The sequence below is a fragment of the Struthio camelus genome, chromosome 17 (assembly GCF_040807025.1).
Source record: "Struthio camelus isolate bStrCam1 chromosome 17, bStrCam1.hap1, whole genome shotgun sequence".
Taxonomy (NCBI): Eukaryota; Metazoa; Chordata; class Aves; order Struthioniformes; family Struthionidae; genus Struthio; species Struthio camelus.
In genome coordinates, this window is record NC_090958.1 from 15999841 (window position 1) to 16014061 (window position 14221).

Below are 14221 nucleotides of genomic sequence, written 5' to 3' on the forward strand. Positions count from 1 at the left end.
AAATAGCACACAGATCAGTGATCATGAGTTTGAAGCTAGTGGGAGTGGACAAAGGTTCCTATATACGCACTGGAATGCGCTCAGGAACCAACACAGCCACAACCCAACGGGGTGAAGAAACAGTTCTAATTGTTTCAGCTGCAAACATGGCAACCCATCTGCAACAGCATTCAATCTTCATCACGTAAGTGATGCATTTGAAAGTTTTGATGTATTTGAAAGTCTGAGATCATGCAGTAACTCACTTCTTATGTAGCAGAGCTCTTGGACACTACATATTTGAGTGTTCAAATGGGAAACTCCCAGTCAAACCAATGACCTAGCTTACCTACCTCAAGTTCTGATCAAGGTGAAAACTTGTTTCTCAGGCATGAATTGCTAGAGATCTCACATAACACTCCAGAGTGCCTTGTCTGACACCACAGATGCATTATTTATTGACTGACAAGCCTGCCAGGCCACTTACAAGCTACTCCCTCCATCACCTATCCTAAGGCAGATGGATTAGGAAGACAGGAAAGCGACACAAGCTACTTTGGACACAAATACTTAGCACAGACAGCATAAAGCAAGCTAGTCAAAACCAGGGAGTTAGATATCCATATGCTTTCCCAAACCCACCTGGTTCATGGAGTAGAAGAGGCCACACAGCCAAAATAACTGATTCCAGATTCCCTAGATATACTGCTTACAGTTAGCAGTCATTGGAGCCTGACTAATTTGGGTTGGAAGACAAGGGATTGTTAAGCTAACCCAGATGACTACATACCTGTGCACTGCCAGATATATATTTCTGAATGAACACAAAACAAAGCTTTAAGTGTCAGGGCTTGAGGAGATTCATAGCAAAAAAAAAAACCCTCAGTTCCCATCACTAAACCAACTGACACCTCACCTTTCACTTCCCAGCACAGAGTCAGAATTAAATCAAGTCATCATTCCCAAAACACGGGGGTGACATCGCAAGCAGGGCCTCAGCTCAAGCCTCTCCCCCGCTCCAGCGTGGGGAAGGGAAGGTCAGGCCACCCCTCCCGGTCGCACTACCACCACCACCTCCGTGCCGCTGCCGGGAAGCCCCGGCACCGGGCGGGGCCGCTCGCCTTCGCCTGCCCCTGTCCGCGGCCTCCCCGCCCCGCGCTCGGCAGGATGCGGCGCCGGAGGCCACGGCATCACGCTGCGGCCGGGACCGCTCGGCGCCCGGGCCCTGCGGGGCAGGGGGGAGACGGGCGACCGGCAGCGGGGCCCCGCGGAGCAGCCCAGCCCCACCCCGCCTGGCACGGGGCCCGCCTCGCCTCAGCGCGGCCCGGCAGCGCCCGCCCACGGCGCTCACCCAGGCGGCGCCCGTAGCTGCTGGCCACGGCGGCGCGGAACCGGTCCATGAGGGTGTTGCGCTTCGTGTCGGGCTCCCACATCACCTGCGACTCCATGATCTCGGGCTCCCGGGACATGGCGGCGGCGGCAGCGAGCGAGCAACGCGGACAGCCGCCGCCCCCTGCCACCAGCGGAGGCAGCACCTCACCGTCCCGCCCGCGACCCCCCAGCCCTCACTGCGGGCCCCTCAGCCGGGCGCGGCCCTTTAAGGGCCGCCGAGCCCTACCGAGCCCGCCCCCCGCCGTAATCTTCCGCCGCAGAGAAAAGAGTGCGGGGCGCTGCGCCCCGCCCCCGCCCCGCCTCCCCTGACCGGCGCCTCGGGGGCGCTTCATTAATTTAACCGTCGGGGCAGAGCAGCGACGGAACAGCAGGTCCCGTCAGGAGGCCTGACACGTCCCCTTGCACAACGCAGTGGGAGGCCAAGGGGATTTGACGGATCCTCCCGTTTTGTCGTGAAAACGGCCGGCGTTCGTGGGTGTCGAGGTGGCTTCCCGCCGGCGAAGGCCGCTGCCCGGTCCGGCGGTCACCCGCCACCGGTGCACGCGGCGAGCACGCGGACACCTGAGACCCGCCGCCCAGGCATCTGCCGCTCCTAAAGGTCATCGAGCGCTGTGTCCACAGAGGGCACGGACCTGTGCTTCACAGTTCTCCAAGAGATTGCTGCAAAATTCCCAACAGCTTGATTTTTTGTTTCCAGAGATTTGAAGAAATCCCTGCTGACGAATCTCTTTGACCCATATTACTTCATATCCTCGGTTTCCCATTATCCCAGTTAGACTTTTGCAATGCTCTCTGCCTACACCTGTGCCTTCTTGGATTAAAACTGCTCGCTTTTCTGCTTTCAAAATGTTAGACCTTTCTTGTTATCGACAATCAGTATAATGCAATAGCCAATTTTAGCCAAGAAGTACTGAATAATATCCCAGAAGCCTTGAAAAATAATATGAATTTGATGGCCAATTGTACAAGCATATAGTATAAATATGAATTTAAAATGTACGGAGGAGACGATAGTATAGTGAATCTACATTTCATACAGGTTTTTTTATGCTACTGGAATACAACTACTTCATTAAATTTGAAGGTCATAGGAACGTAACTTGGACAATCTTCCAATTTTTCATTTTCCCCAAGAAATACCCTTCATATATGACATTTTAAAATAAATCTCTCCAGAGCCTAGGGGACACGGAGAAGCTGAAGGTGGAATCAGGTCACTCTATTGACTCTAATGGACCTCCCTTCCCCTGGCAGCGATACTCAGACAGGTCACTGCACGTATAAATCCAGTCGCACTGGCGGACCGCCAAAACCCGGGCATAATCGAGGAAGGCAGGACCCGCGCTTCGGTGGACTGACCCCCAGGTGTTTTGCCAGCTCTCCTAGATTCGTGATCCAGAGCTGGCAGCGTAGAAAACAAGCTACTTAAGCTCCCTCTGCAGTCACTCCCACAGGAAAGACAATCCAGCCTCTCTTTTTTGCTCTCCCAGTCGTGAAGACGTTTAACACCGCAGCAGAGCGTTAGTCGGTGCGGCTGCCTACACCGGCTCGGGAGGCTGCACGCTGCGCCCAGCTCCTCGGGGCAGGCTGTTACCAGGCCGTCGGCGCCCCAACCCTCCGCCGAGCGCTCGGGGCCTGCAGGCGCGTTCCCACCTCGGCGCCCCGAGCCCTCCGCAGTCACTCATCCCCTGCGACATCTACAGTCCGTCCGGCTCTGGGGCACAGAGGTGAAGTTTTAGTCAGGTTTTCCACGCTCCTGCAAGAATCAAACCACCTGGCGGGTTATATCAGGGCTGACGGAGACACGCTCCCGCCCGAGCGCAACGAGCCCAGCAGCCAGCCCCCCGCTGCCGCCTCGCCGCGGGGCGGTCCCCGTCCCCCCTTGACGTCGCCGGCCGGAAGGCGGGCAGCGCCCGGCCGCCGCTGCGGACGGATCCGCGCGGCGCACGGCGGCCGCGTCCGCGCCCGCGCCGCCCCATTGGCTGCGGCCCCCCTGGCTCCACATCAGCCCAGAGTCCGCTCTCCTCAGGGCTAGGCTGACCGCGCAAGAGCTGACGCAGGCGGGAGCCAATCGCCGGAGAGGTTTCGAACCACTCTTCTCTGTCGGTCAATGAGCGGCCGCCTCAGGAGGAGGTGCGCCCAATCGGAGGGCAGATCTCATGGTGCTCGTTGGGGGGGGGGGGCACTCTGGGCTTTCACCGCAGGGCTGAGGGGTGGTGTCCCGAGGGGGTCGTGGCACCTCCGTGACGCCAGTTACCGATGTTACCCGTTTTAAGATTCGTTTCAGACCAGCAGCCTTCCTACACCCCAAAGCAACTCTTACATTAAAAAAAAAAAGGCACAGACAATTCACCTGAGAAGGGACCCAAATATTCACCTCACTGAGCTGCAGTTACTGACCTGACCCACTTAATGTTGAAGGAGTAAAAGACACACTGGGAATTTGATGGTACAGGTTGTGCTTTTAGGAAAGCTTGACAGCAAGCTTCTAATCTACTAGCAGCAGTTTTACCATTAAATCCTTATTTATAATCTTTTCTTCCTCCATGTTTGTCACCTGATTCCACTTTTTCCCTATCCAAAACTTTCTTCCTTCAAAATTGGCTTTGGAATTTGTTTCGTGTTTGTTTTTTTCAAGGAAATGAAATAAGCCTCTTAGAAGAGTGGGCGCTGAAAGGACTGCAGCAACAACTAAATATGGTTTGGAAAGTAGATTAGAATAACTAGGGAGAAACAGCCTGAACACAATTAACTGGAATTCACCATTTTCAGATCCTTTAAATCCTCATTTTGTACCTAATAACTGTAATAACAGGTTACAAATAAAAACCACGGCTTTCTTTTCTAGACTAGATTAAGGGCCTTTCAAAGGATGCTTCAGAAGCGATTAACAATAATAACAATGATGATAGCACCACCTCATTTGTGGTCTAAGAGGTAATTAATCTGTAGTCAAAACAAACGATAACACGCATGGACCTGTGAGTCGAAAGTTTTGTGACAATACCTAATGGCAGTCTGTGCTATATTCTGAGAGGTGACCATGATCCACTGATCAAATCTAAAGATTTAGGAAAGTTCACAGTAGCCACAAGCTGGTTAAAAAGCCTGTATAAGAATAAGAAACTTTTGGCTCATTTGACATGCTGGATCTCTGCAACTTCTAACTGGTACTAGGAATACAAGTCATCAGAAGCATGTAAAATCAAATGCATTTGCAGAAAGGGAAGAAGAAAAAAATAAAAGAATCAGTGACACAGGGCACGAAAAGCCTAATAGAGTTAGCAGCAAAACATGCAGAGAAAAGGCCTGAAAAGACAAGCGGTCATAAAGAAATCAGGTGTGATGAGTTGAGGCCGCAATAGGGAGTGAAGACAGAAAAAATAATGGACAGTAGGGTTAAGGCTTATTGTGGACCAATAACACCAGCTGGCTTTCTTAAAGGCTATGCCATTTTTTTTGGAACATAAAGTAATCAAAAAAGAGAGGACTCTATGCTCTGATAAAACTGTCTTTTGATGCCTGGAAGAACCCATTTCATTTCAAATATTACTCAAATTGTTATTACATATCCACATCTGAATAAGACATTTGGTTTCTAGTTTAGATCAGAAAACGTAGAAGTACAGTAGTGCTCCTCCAATAGGACCCTCAACTGAGGATCTTTCTCCTCAGTTAGCAGGAGAAGATTAGCATTAGATTAGATAATTAGCAACACAGTTGTCCTAATTAGACAGTTCAATGCGGTTAAATACATATTAGATCAATATTTCATGCCACGATGCAACGTATTCTTTGAGCAGACGTGATTTAATTTATGTAAACAAGAGAAAGGTGAAACCCTGCATAACATCATAAGAGCTGTGGATATGGAGAGATTAATTTACCTGAAATAGGCTCATGAGACATGTCAGGAAATCAATTAAATACCAAGGAAGACTCCCAAATTATCCTGACCTCATATGAAGGACAACCATGAGCACAAACTTCCAAAGGCAGCCACTAAAGCAGGCCTCCAAGCCTTTGTAAAGAATATATAGAAAGAAACAACAAACTCTTTGCAGAAGTGATTATGAGGAGGAGCCCACTACAGAGATTTGCATGGATGCAGAAGTAAGAACTTTCCAAAATTCCCAGAAACGATGCCCACTGGCTCAGAACCAGCACAAGAGGATCCAGAGAAGGCCATGCCAACTGAAGTCAATCGAAAGACTATACCTGGTGCAGGGAGCAACACTCATGCCGCTGTGAATTACACTAACTGCAAGGTTCTTTACATGCACAAAATGCCCCAGCAATGGACCGGGGGGGGCTGGGAGTCTAAACATAATACTGAGATTAGACAACTGGAAATCTCATAAGACTCTCTAAAATACCTATCATCAGTTACGAAAATTGTTTTGTAAGAATATGAAATAGATTTCAGAAGATACGCAAGTGTTGACACATCAGCAATTTCAAGGCCATCATGTAAGAGAAAGAAAGCACCCAGGGCGAGATTTATAAAGACACCAAGCCTCAATATGCCACTGAAATAAAAGAGGAGCCTAAGTACTTTCCTGGATCAGGGCCCAACTCTTGTGGGGCCAAGCATAGATGTGCTGAAAGGTCTAGGCCGGTCTGCTAAATGTGACTAGAAGCATTTTGGCCAGACTAAAACTGGAGGATAAGACAATAACCAAGAGGTCTATATTGTACATGTCTGCTCGACTACTTAGCAGCCAGACTCAGGACCAGCTATGAGGTTAAAGCATCAAGGACACAGGGTGCAAAATCAGGATGTCCCGTGCCTTGAACATGCTGTTAGGTGATTTAGCAAACTTTTTCTGCCCCAGCTCACATCATCACTTGCTGCAGAATCTACCTTACAATCTATGAATCTACTTTTTCATATCACCATGGCCGTATTCCTATCTTGTCTTAACTCAGGCAAATTACCAAACATAAGCAAATTAATGGTGAATTAAGGTGAAGGTGTGACATGGAGGCAATCAAATACTTTTCTAACTTCTGGGATACTTACTTGCTTCCCCCTGCTAACATCCTGGTTGGGTTTCACTGTGCAGAAGGAGCTGATAACATTATCTAACTTGCACTTTGCAGCGAGTCTTCTGTTGATCTGACTCCTCAAGAAAGATAAGTACAAAATCTGTCAGAAGAGGGAGTCACACCAGTAAGTGCACTCAATTTTGGCATATACATCCAAGTCGAATTTTCTCAAGGGTAAAGGACACAAGAGGCATTCAGAATCCCTCAGTCCGAAGCTGCTATTGTACTGAAAAGATCAATGTCATTTTTTTACATTCGACTTGTACGCTCCAATTGCCACCCGGGGCATGAACTTGCAAATATTACCAGGCTGCCCACAGGGAACAGCAAGTCCCGGGTTCCCTCCTGGCGGAGAGATGCCCACAGAGGAAAGGCGGCCAGCGCGGCCAGCAGCCGAGGGAAGTGATCCTTCCCCTCTGTTTGGCATTTGCAAGGCCACACCTGGAGCGGCAACGAGTTTTGGGCTCCCTGGTGCAAGCAGGGTACTGACATGCTGATGGAGGCCACCAGGCCGGTGGGGACCGGAGGAGAGGAGGGGGGAGCCGGGATCTTTGGGCCGGAGGGGACGAGGGCAAGACCTTCTCTGTGCCCACAGCTACCTCCTTGGAGGATACAGAGCAAATGGAGCCAGGCTCTTCTCAGAGGTGCACCGTGACAGCACAAGAGGCAACAGACACAAGTTGGAACACGGGAAATCCCGGTTAGGTATGACGAGAAATGTTGTCACCAAGTGGATAGTTAAACACTGGGACAGTTTGCCCAGAGAGGCTGTGTGATCTCCACCCTTGGAGGTGCTTTAGACTCGACGGGACACGGCCCTGAGCAACCTGCTCTGACGGGACCTGCTCCTGGGCAGGGGGCTGCGCCGGGCGACCTCGGGGCGCCCCTTCCCGCCAAAACTCTGATCCTGTGACTCTAGCAGCTGCCCCAAGGATGCGGGTCGCCCGCCTCCTCGCCCCACAGGGCCGCTTCTCCTCGCCTGAGGACCTCGGCTGCCCCCTGACCCGAGGCCCTGTCCACTCGAGTTGACGGTGGCCGCCCCTACCCAACCGCGCGCGCGCGGGCCGCGGCCTGACCCGAAAGGGCGGGAAAGGGCGGTGCGAGCGGCAAGCGGGGCCGCGGCGCTGCTTCCCCGCGCGGCCGCCAGGGGGCGCCGCGGTGGCGGCGCTGCCTGGCGCGGCGCGGCGCGGCGCGGCGCGGGGCGCAGCGCAGCGCGGCGCGGGCGGCCATGGCGGCGGGGCGGCTGCCGGCGCTGCGGCTGCTGGCCTTGCTGGCCCTGCTGGCCCTGCTGCTGGGCGGCGCCTGGGCGGCGCGGGGCCGAGGCGCCGAGAAGCAGAACAGCCTCCGCCGCGCCGCCAGCGGCCTCTACCAGGGCGTCAGCGGCCTCTTCGGCGAGGACAACGTGCGGGCCCTGCAGAAGGTGAGGCGCCCGCCGCTCCCTCCCTCCCTCCCCCCGCCCCGCCCGCCCGTTCCTCCCCGGAGCCCCGGCGGGCACCGGGCGGCTGGTGCGGGGCAGCGGCCCGGCCCGGCCCCCCCGCGCCCCGCGGGAGGCCGCCCTCTCCTCCCCCTCGGCGCTGTGCTCGGCGCTGGACCCGCGGCGGCCGCCTCGGCGCCTGTGAGAGGCCGGGGGGCAGGGAGCCTTAGAGAAGGGAAGTAGGAGGCGAGGCCTGGCGCGGAGCAAACCGTTAAAAAACAGATAAAGCTATAAATACAGGCGCTTTCGGGTGGCGGGCGGGGGCACTGCGCTGCGGCTCTGCCTGACCAGCGCGGTACCAGCTGGGGCGAGCGGCCTGCGGGTAAATTCACCTGCCGTTTGTCATGCTGGCTGACCAGAGGAGGAATAAATAGGGTTAAATTTACTCGCAAATGCATTTGGGACCTTTGGATGTGATGATGGGGGCGTCTCGCAGTTGCTCGATAAGAATATGACCCTCTAGAGCGCTTTGCCAACGTCCGTTGTTAGTAATAGCGTTTTCTTTAAACTTCAGAACAGCGGCAGGGCTACTAAAGTGCGTTTTAAAACCCTGTTAACGTGTAAAATTACATGTCAAAATACCTAGAGTAAGGACTCATCGTGCTGAGTAAATTTTTGATTCACATAGTTGGAAAAAAATAGAGTTTTTTTTTTCCTTTGGGACTTCAAAATATTCTGCAGCTCTTGTCTCATGAGTTAGAATTCTACCTGTGACTATTAAGTTTCAAAGTGTGTTTAAGGTTGTTTTTTTTTTCAATTTTATTTCTCAGTTTTTCTCAAGGTTAACTGAGAGGTTTGTGAATGGGGTGGATATATTAATGGACACGTTCTGGAGAATATGGACTGATCTGTTAGATGTTCTTGGAATTGATGGTAAGTGTGATGCCTGTTTACCCTTGAAGCGTATCAGCCAATATCAATGTTGACAAGCATAGGCCGAGCGGGAAAATAACTACTTTGTTTAATCATGCTTTATAAAACATCTGTCAGTGGTATCTCTGTCCGCTTATGCGGCTTTAATTTTGCTCTTAGTATTTTCAGATAAGAGGACTAAATCAACCATGCTGTTTCTGTATGCAGATCTACAGGGTATTTGTAAAACTCACTACAGAGATCATTGCTGTTTTGTTGTTGATCGTCATTACATGTCTGGAAACGGGCAGGAAAGGGAAGTAAGGGAGAACTAGAAGAAGGAAAGAGAACCTTTAGAATGCAACTTTTCCGAAGAAAGATCTTTGATCCTTGATAGGAACTTTGACCTTACACTGTGTGGCAGCTTGTCTTTCCCTAAAGAATCTTTAACATCTCCAGTTTGATGGAATTAATTCAACTGCAACGTAAAGATGAGCCAGTGATTTGAAAGGGTCCATCCAGAAATGGATGAACTAGCTTTACCCCTTATTCTAGAAAACATAGGCATGACTGCACTTGGTAGCTGTGCCTTTTGGTAGCTGCACATGCCTTTTGGTAGCTGTGCTTGCATCTTGACCCTTGTCACCTTCACATGCTCCAATTAATATTTTACAATTTTCCTTTGTTTTTCAGCCTCCAACTTGACTCATTATTTTAGCCCAGCAGCAATTGCCAACAACCCAACCCGTGCTCTTCTACTGATTGGTGCCATTTTACTTGCCTATTGGTTTTTATCTCTCTTCCTTGGATTCTTCTTCTATCTCCTGCATATGATGTTTGGTCGCTTTTTCTGGATTGCAAGGGTTGCCCTTTTCACCCTCTCATGTGTGTACATCCTCCAGAAGTATGAAGGTGATCCAGAACATGCAGTCCTGCCTCTCTGCTTTGTTGTAGCAGTCTATTTCATGACTGGGCCTGTTGGATTTTACTGGAGAAGAAACAGCAACAGCAGCCTCGAGGAGAAGATGGACCACCTTGATAGTCAGATCAGACTTCTGAATATACGTCTTTCTAGGGTGATTGAAAACCTGGACAGAGGCAGTGACCAGTGAACCGACCCCTATAGACCACTGTACACCAGCTCTCTAGAAAAATCTAAGCACTGTCTCATTTGAAGTTACAAAGCAGCAAAACATCACATGGTAAAAAGTGTGCAAAGTTAAAACTTTTCATCATGTGTAAGACTAATTTATCTAGATTACACACTCAGCCATTATACTTGTAAGGAAAAAATATTGAAAGGTTTCAGCTGTATATTCAGAGTTTTATCCAGTACTAGAATTTTCTCAGTAGATAAACGCTTACTTTTACAAGCATTTAAAAACATCTTTTGTAAAGTTTTTATAAAAGTAAATTGAGTAGTCTTTCAAATGTTGAAATTGAGCTAAACATATGCAAATTTGACACTTTAAAATGCTAAAAAGAAAAAAAAAACCTCAAGCTACCAAACGCTTCTGTTGAGAAGTAACTGCTGTGGGTCCGCTTTTTTTTTTTTCTTCCAAAGTTATGAATGTTTTTGTTTTATTGTTGGCTTATTTCATTGCCTTGAAGTTGCCTTTCATAGAGTATCATATGAAGAATTTTCTGGTGTCCAAGCCAAAAAATTCACACCACAGCTTTTAATAGGAGTTGAGGAAAAAGGGAGAAGGAAGATTTTGTGAATTTGAAGTCCTTAAATGCCAGTCTAATATGAAGAGTTGATAAGTACAGATGTGTGGTTTTATTTCATTGCTTTTTGTATCAAGAACTTTAACTTGCATGTTTGAAGGGAAATCTGTTTTGATAAACTGACCTGAAGGAAAGAGATGCAGCGTGGCAAATTATAGTTCATATTTGATCTTCAGTGAAGCGTTTTCCAAGCATAAGTGCATAGGAGAAAACATGATTTTTAGTCTCAGGACCCGTGTACTTTCTCAAAAAAGGCAGCAGATAAAACGCTTGCAAATGTATTGTTGCTTAAAGCTTTCTCAGGACCAATAAGCAGCAATAAAATATCTTCAGGAAGATCTGGATTTTTTTTCTAAAATTCTGATAGTTTTATAGGAGCTTTTTGTTTGAAGTCTGTGTCCTCATAACATTAGGTTTTGGGGGAAGTGAGTCACCTTATGAGAAGAATATGCTGAACAGTTGTATTCCAAAGTAACGTGGGAGCTTTGAAGCAAGTTTACTTTGAAGGATTCCATGTATTTGTAACTTACAATTAACTAGCTTGGTAGATTATCACTGACTTTGTAAGGTTTGCTGAAATGCATTGAAACAAAGGTAACCTCAGGGAAGAAAGTCTGATAGGTGATTTAACTTAGTAACCTGTTGCATTCAAGAATATAAATGGAGGAGGGTGGGGGGGGGGGCATGTAGTACCATAATAATGAGCACAGGATTGATACCGTGAGAGGTAAAACGGACCGCAGCTACAGAAGTATGTTTTCCCTAGTAGTCTAAATGGATACAGAAAAATGTTTACAATAAAATCTAGTCTGTGATGGAGGCTGGGTAAAAAGCAAGGGGAACAAATATGAATAGATGATCTCTAAGGTGTTGCTTCTCCTGTGAATGCCTATTCCAGTGAGACTGGCCGCGTGCAACTGTGTAGTTTGCCACTTGGTCTTGGACTTCCTGCCTTGTTGGGTAGAACTTCTATTGGATGTGACACTTAATTGAATGTAACTTTGTGGAGAATTTTTTTCTCTTTGTGCCGAAGTTTGAGAACCTTTTTAAAATGCATATTACTTGCCTAACCTCTTTTGGTCTGTCTGTGACATCTGCCTGGGTGATTATTTTAAAATCCATATTTATGGCTTTTGTTCCAAACTGTGATCGCTCAAGTTCAATGTAATGGTGTCATATGCAGTCGGCACTGTTGTAATCCATTTGCGTTTTTTGTCATCTGTAAATTCCCAGCCCTGTTTTTGAACAAATATGTTTAGAGTTGCAAAGTAACCGCTTTTCAAAAGTTAAAATCTTTTCCTAGAAACAGATGAATACCATTGCAAAAAAAACCCTCTGCTTAGTAAAGCTGAATATTCAAATTACAGGATATTTCATTTTTTACAGCCCATTTTCCATAGTATTACAGATTCTTCCCTGTAATCCGTTTTCCCTCCTCTGCTGTGCTCAGAGGACTGGCCTAAAACACCAGTCTGGAAATTAGGAATTGATTAGCAAAGCTTGTGAAGTCTTTAAACGGTTTGCTAAATCTGAGGCCTGAGGACCAAAGCCTGCAAACCTCGCTCGTATAAGCTACTCCGTTGACTTCAATAGGACTATGTGCATGAGTCAGTTTTGCATAGATGGTATTTTATGTAATCCGTATTTAATGCTGGAGTTGAAAATATTGGAATCATTTATATGTTATGAGTTGTCTATTGAAGGTTTCTTTTAAAATACTATCTAAAAAGTAATTTGGATTAGTTTCTCCCTTTGTCTCTTTAACCACGTCTTTTAGTTTTTAAAATCAGCCCTTCTATATTAATACTCTTCTGATTTTGATCACCCTGCTGCTTGAAAAAAATATTTTTGTATTTACTTGCATCCCATGTACAGCAAAATTTTATGTGAAAAGCACTATATATAAAATTGGTTATTTTTAATCAGTATTTTTCCCAGCGCTCATTTTTCGCTGTAGTAAAATTTAAAAGTAGTGATTTTTTTTTTGTAAGCACAGTCTAATCGTCAATATATATACTTTAAAAAAATGCTCTGTATTTTGAACATGCACTGTAGTGAAGATGCTTTAGGACCTGAATGTGGCATTGCTTTTAATCTCTTTCAGGTTACTTTTGTAAATACCTTTTACAGATATTTTCCATACAAAAACATCTGGTTTATCCATCCAGGTTTTTTGCTCTGCTTTTAAGAACTCATTCCAGTGAAAGTGGTAGCGCTGCTTTTATATTGCCGTTGATAGAGCATCTTAAATTAATTCAGAGATGTGCAGGTATCAACATTTGGCACAGGTAAACCGAGGCACAGAATCTGACAGACTTCCCAGGGCCATGCAGCAAGTGGCAGAAATGGGACTAAAACTCAGATCTCACAGCTCCCAGTCCTTTGCTCTAACCACGAGACTGCTTATTCAAGGGTGGGGAGTGGTACCTATGCATTCCTCTAATCGTCCGTTTTCCTTTGCATCTGATCCGGTGCAAGCGACTTCTGAAGCGGTATGGGTTACCTGAGGTGCAGTTACATGTGTGTAAATACACTAAATCAGTCCTTTGATCCAAAGGCTGATAATCTTGAACTGTTCCTGTTTATCTTCCCATTCTCAGCAGCTCCTTGAGAGTGTCACCTTGTTGCACTGGTCGACACGATCGTTTTAGATGGGCTTCAAGCTGTCCGATACCAGAAATTCCAGTAAGGTCTTAACTATTTTTAGCTTCATGCTTTAAGACCTAATATTTGAAACCACTGTAGGACTACGTATTCTCAGTGCATTGACATTTTGGCAGAACTACTTACGTTTGTAGCAATTTCTCTGAAAGTACACACCTCGCCTGTATAGGTAACTGATCTGTTGTATTCAGAATGTAATGCTTTTAAAAGTGGTATTGGATGTCAGAGTACTACAGTGTATAAAATCTGGTGTAATTCAATGCTGTACTTAATAGTGCGTCCTTCCAATTGTGATTTGCTTCTTAAAGACTTTGTTGCGTAGTTAATGTGGAAAATAGACCAGTATAAATCTTAGCTCTTTGATGGTGTAGAAGTTTTTTAAGTGTGATTTGCCTCACATACTGATCTGTATTTGGCAGCTAATGATGTAAATGACCGTAAGTTCTCTTTGTCTGGGTTGGAAAACAAAAGATTTTATTGTATCCGCATGTATTTTAAACTTTTGGATGATTCCATTGAACTGTGATGACAATTAGCACATTAAAAATGGATCTTCTTTTTAATCAGAAGTTATATTTGCTATGGTAGCACTCGTTATCAGCACTGATGTTAAGTGATTTCACATCCTGTTTTGTACATCAGATTTAAAGATTATAGTGTTTAAGTTTGTACAACTGTTGTGTTTCTGTAAAAAAAAAAAATAACAACTTGGTCTGAAGAAATGGTGTATGTATACTTTTGACATATGATCCTTAGGGAAATATTAGATTCCACTGATAATATTGTTAAGTAGTAACAAATATATCAAACTTATTTTTACAGAGCTCTACATGCCTTTATTTATTACTTCTCTGACCACCCAATCGATGTACTATGTAGTTAAATATTTGTAGACCAATTTCACAAATCGACTATGGTATTGTGACAAAGCTTAAAAATAAACGTTGACTGAAACTCCGCCCTGAGCAATGAAGCGCGGTGGGGCCCTTGGGGGGGGGGGGGAGGGAGCCGGTTCCGCGGGGGCCTCGCGGCGCCGCCGCCCGTCGCGGCCGTTTTTTTGGCGCCAAAACGCGGCCGCCTCAG

General features: G+C 46.9%; 2 protein-coding genes across 2 annotated transcripts in view; one reads left to right on the forward strand and one right to left on the reverse strand.

Moving 5' to 3' along the window:
• AACS (acetoacetyl-CoA synthetase) overlaps nucleotides 1-1639 on the reverse strand; it is a 49144-nt gene extending 47505 nt beyond the window's left edge. Inside the window, exon 1 of the mRNA XM_068910827.1 lies at nucleotides 1331-1639. Coding sequence (XP_068766928.1) covers nucleotides 1331-1448 — 118 coding nt within the window. The 5' untranslated portion in view covers nucleotides 1449-1639. The remainder of the gene's footprint in view (nucleotides 1-1330) is intronic.
• Nucleotides 1640-7624: 5985 nt separating this feature from the next.
• Nucleotides 7625-14095, forward strand: BRI3BP (BRI3 binding protein). Its single transcript, XM_068911071.1, has 3 exons — nucleotides 7625-7840; nucleotides 8665-8767; nucleotides 9440-14095. Exons 1-3 carry the CDS (start codon nucleotides 7649-7651, stop codon nucleotides 9856-9858), a joined length of 714 nt encoding a protein of 237 aa, XP_068767172.1. The 5' UTR covers nucleotides 7625-7648; the 3' UTR covers nucleotides 9859-14095.
• The last annotated feature ends 126 nt before the right edge of the window (nucleotides 14096-14221 follow it).

Bases quoted from the DNA above. Each gene is read 5' to 3' on its own strand.
- BRI3BP (XM_068911071.1), top strand. From the start codon at position 7,649: ATGGCGGCGGGGCGGCTGCCGGCGCTGCGGCTGCTGGCCTTGCTGGCC. The intron at 7,841-8,664 runs GTGAGGCGCCCG...TTTATTTCTCAG, and splicing joins ACGTGCGGGCCCTGCAGAAG to TTTTTCTCAAGGTTAACTGA. The intron at 8,768-9,439 runs GTAAGTGTGATG...TTTGTTTTTCAG, and splicing joins AGATGTTCTTGGAATTGATG to CCTCCAACTTGACTCATTAT.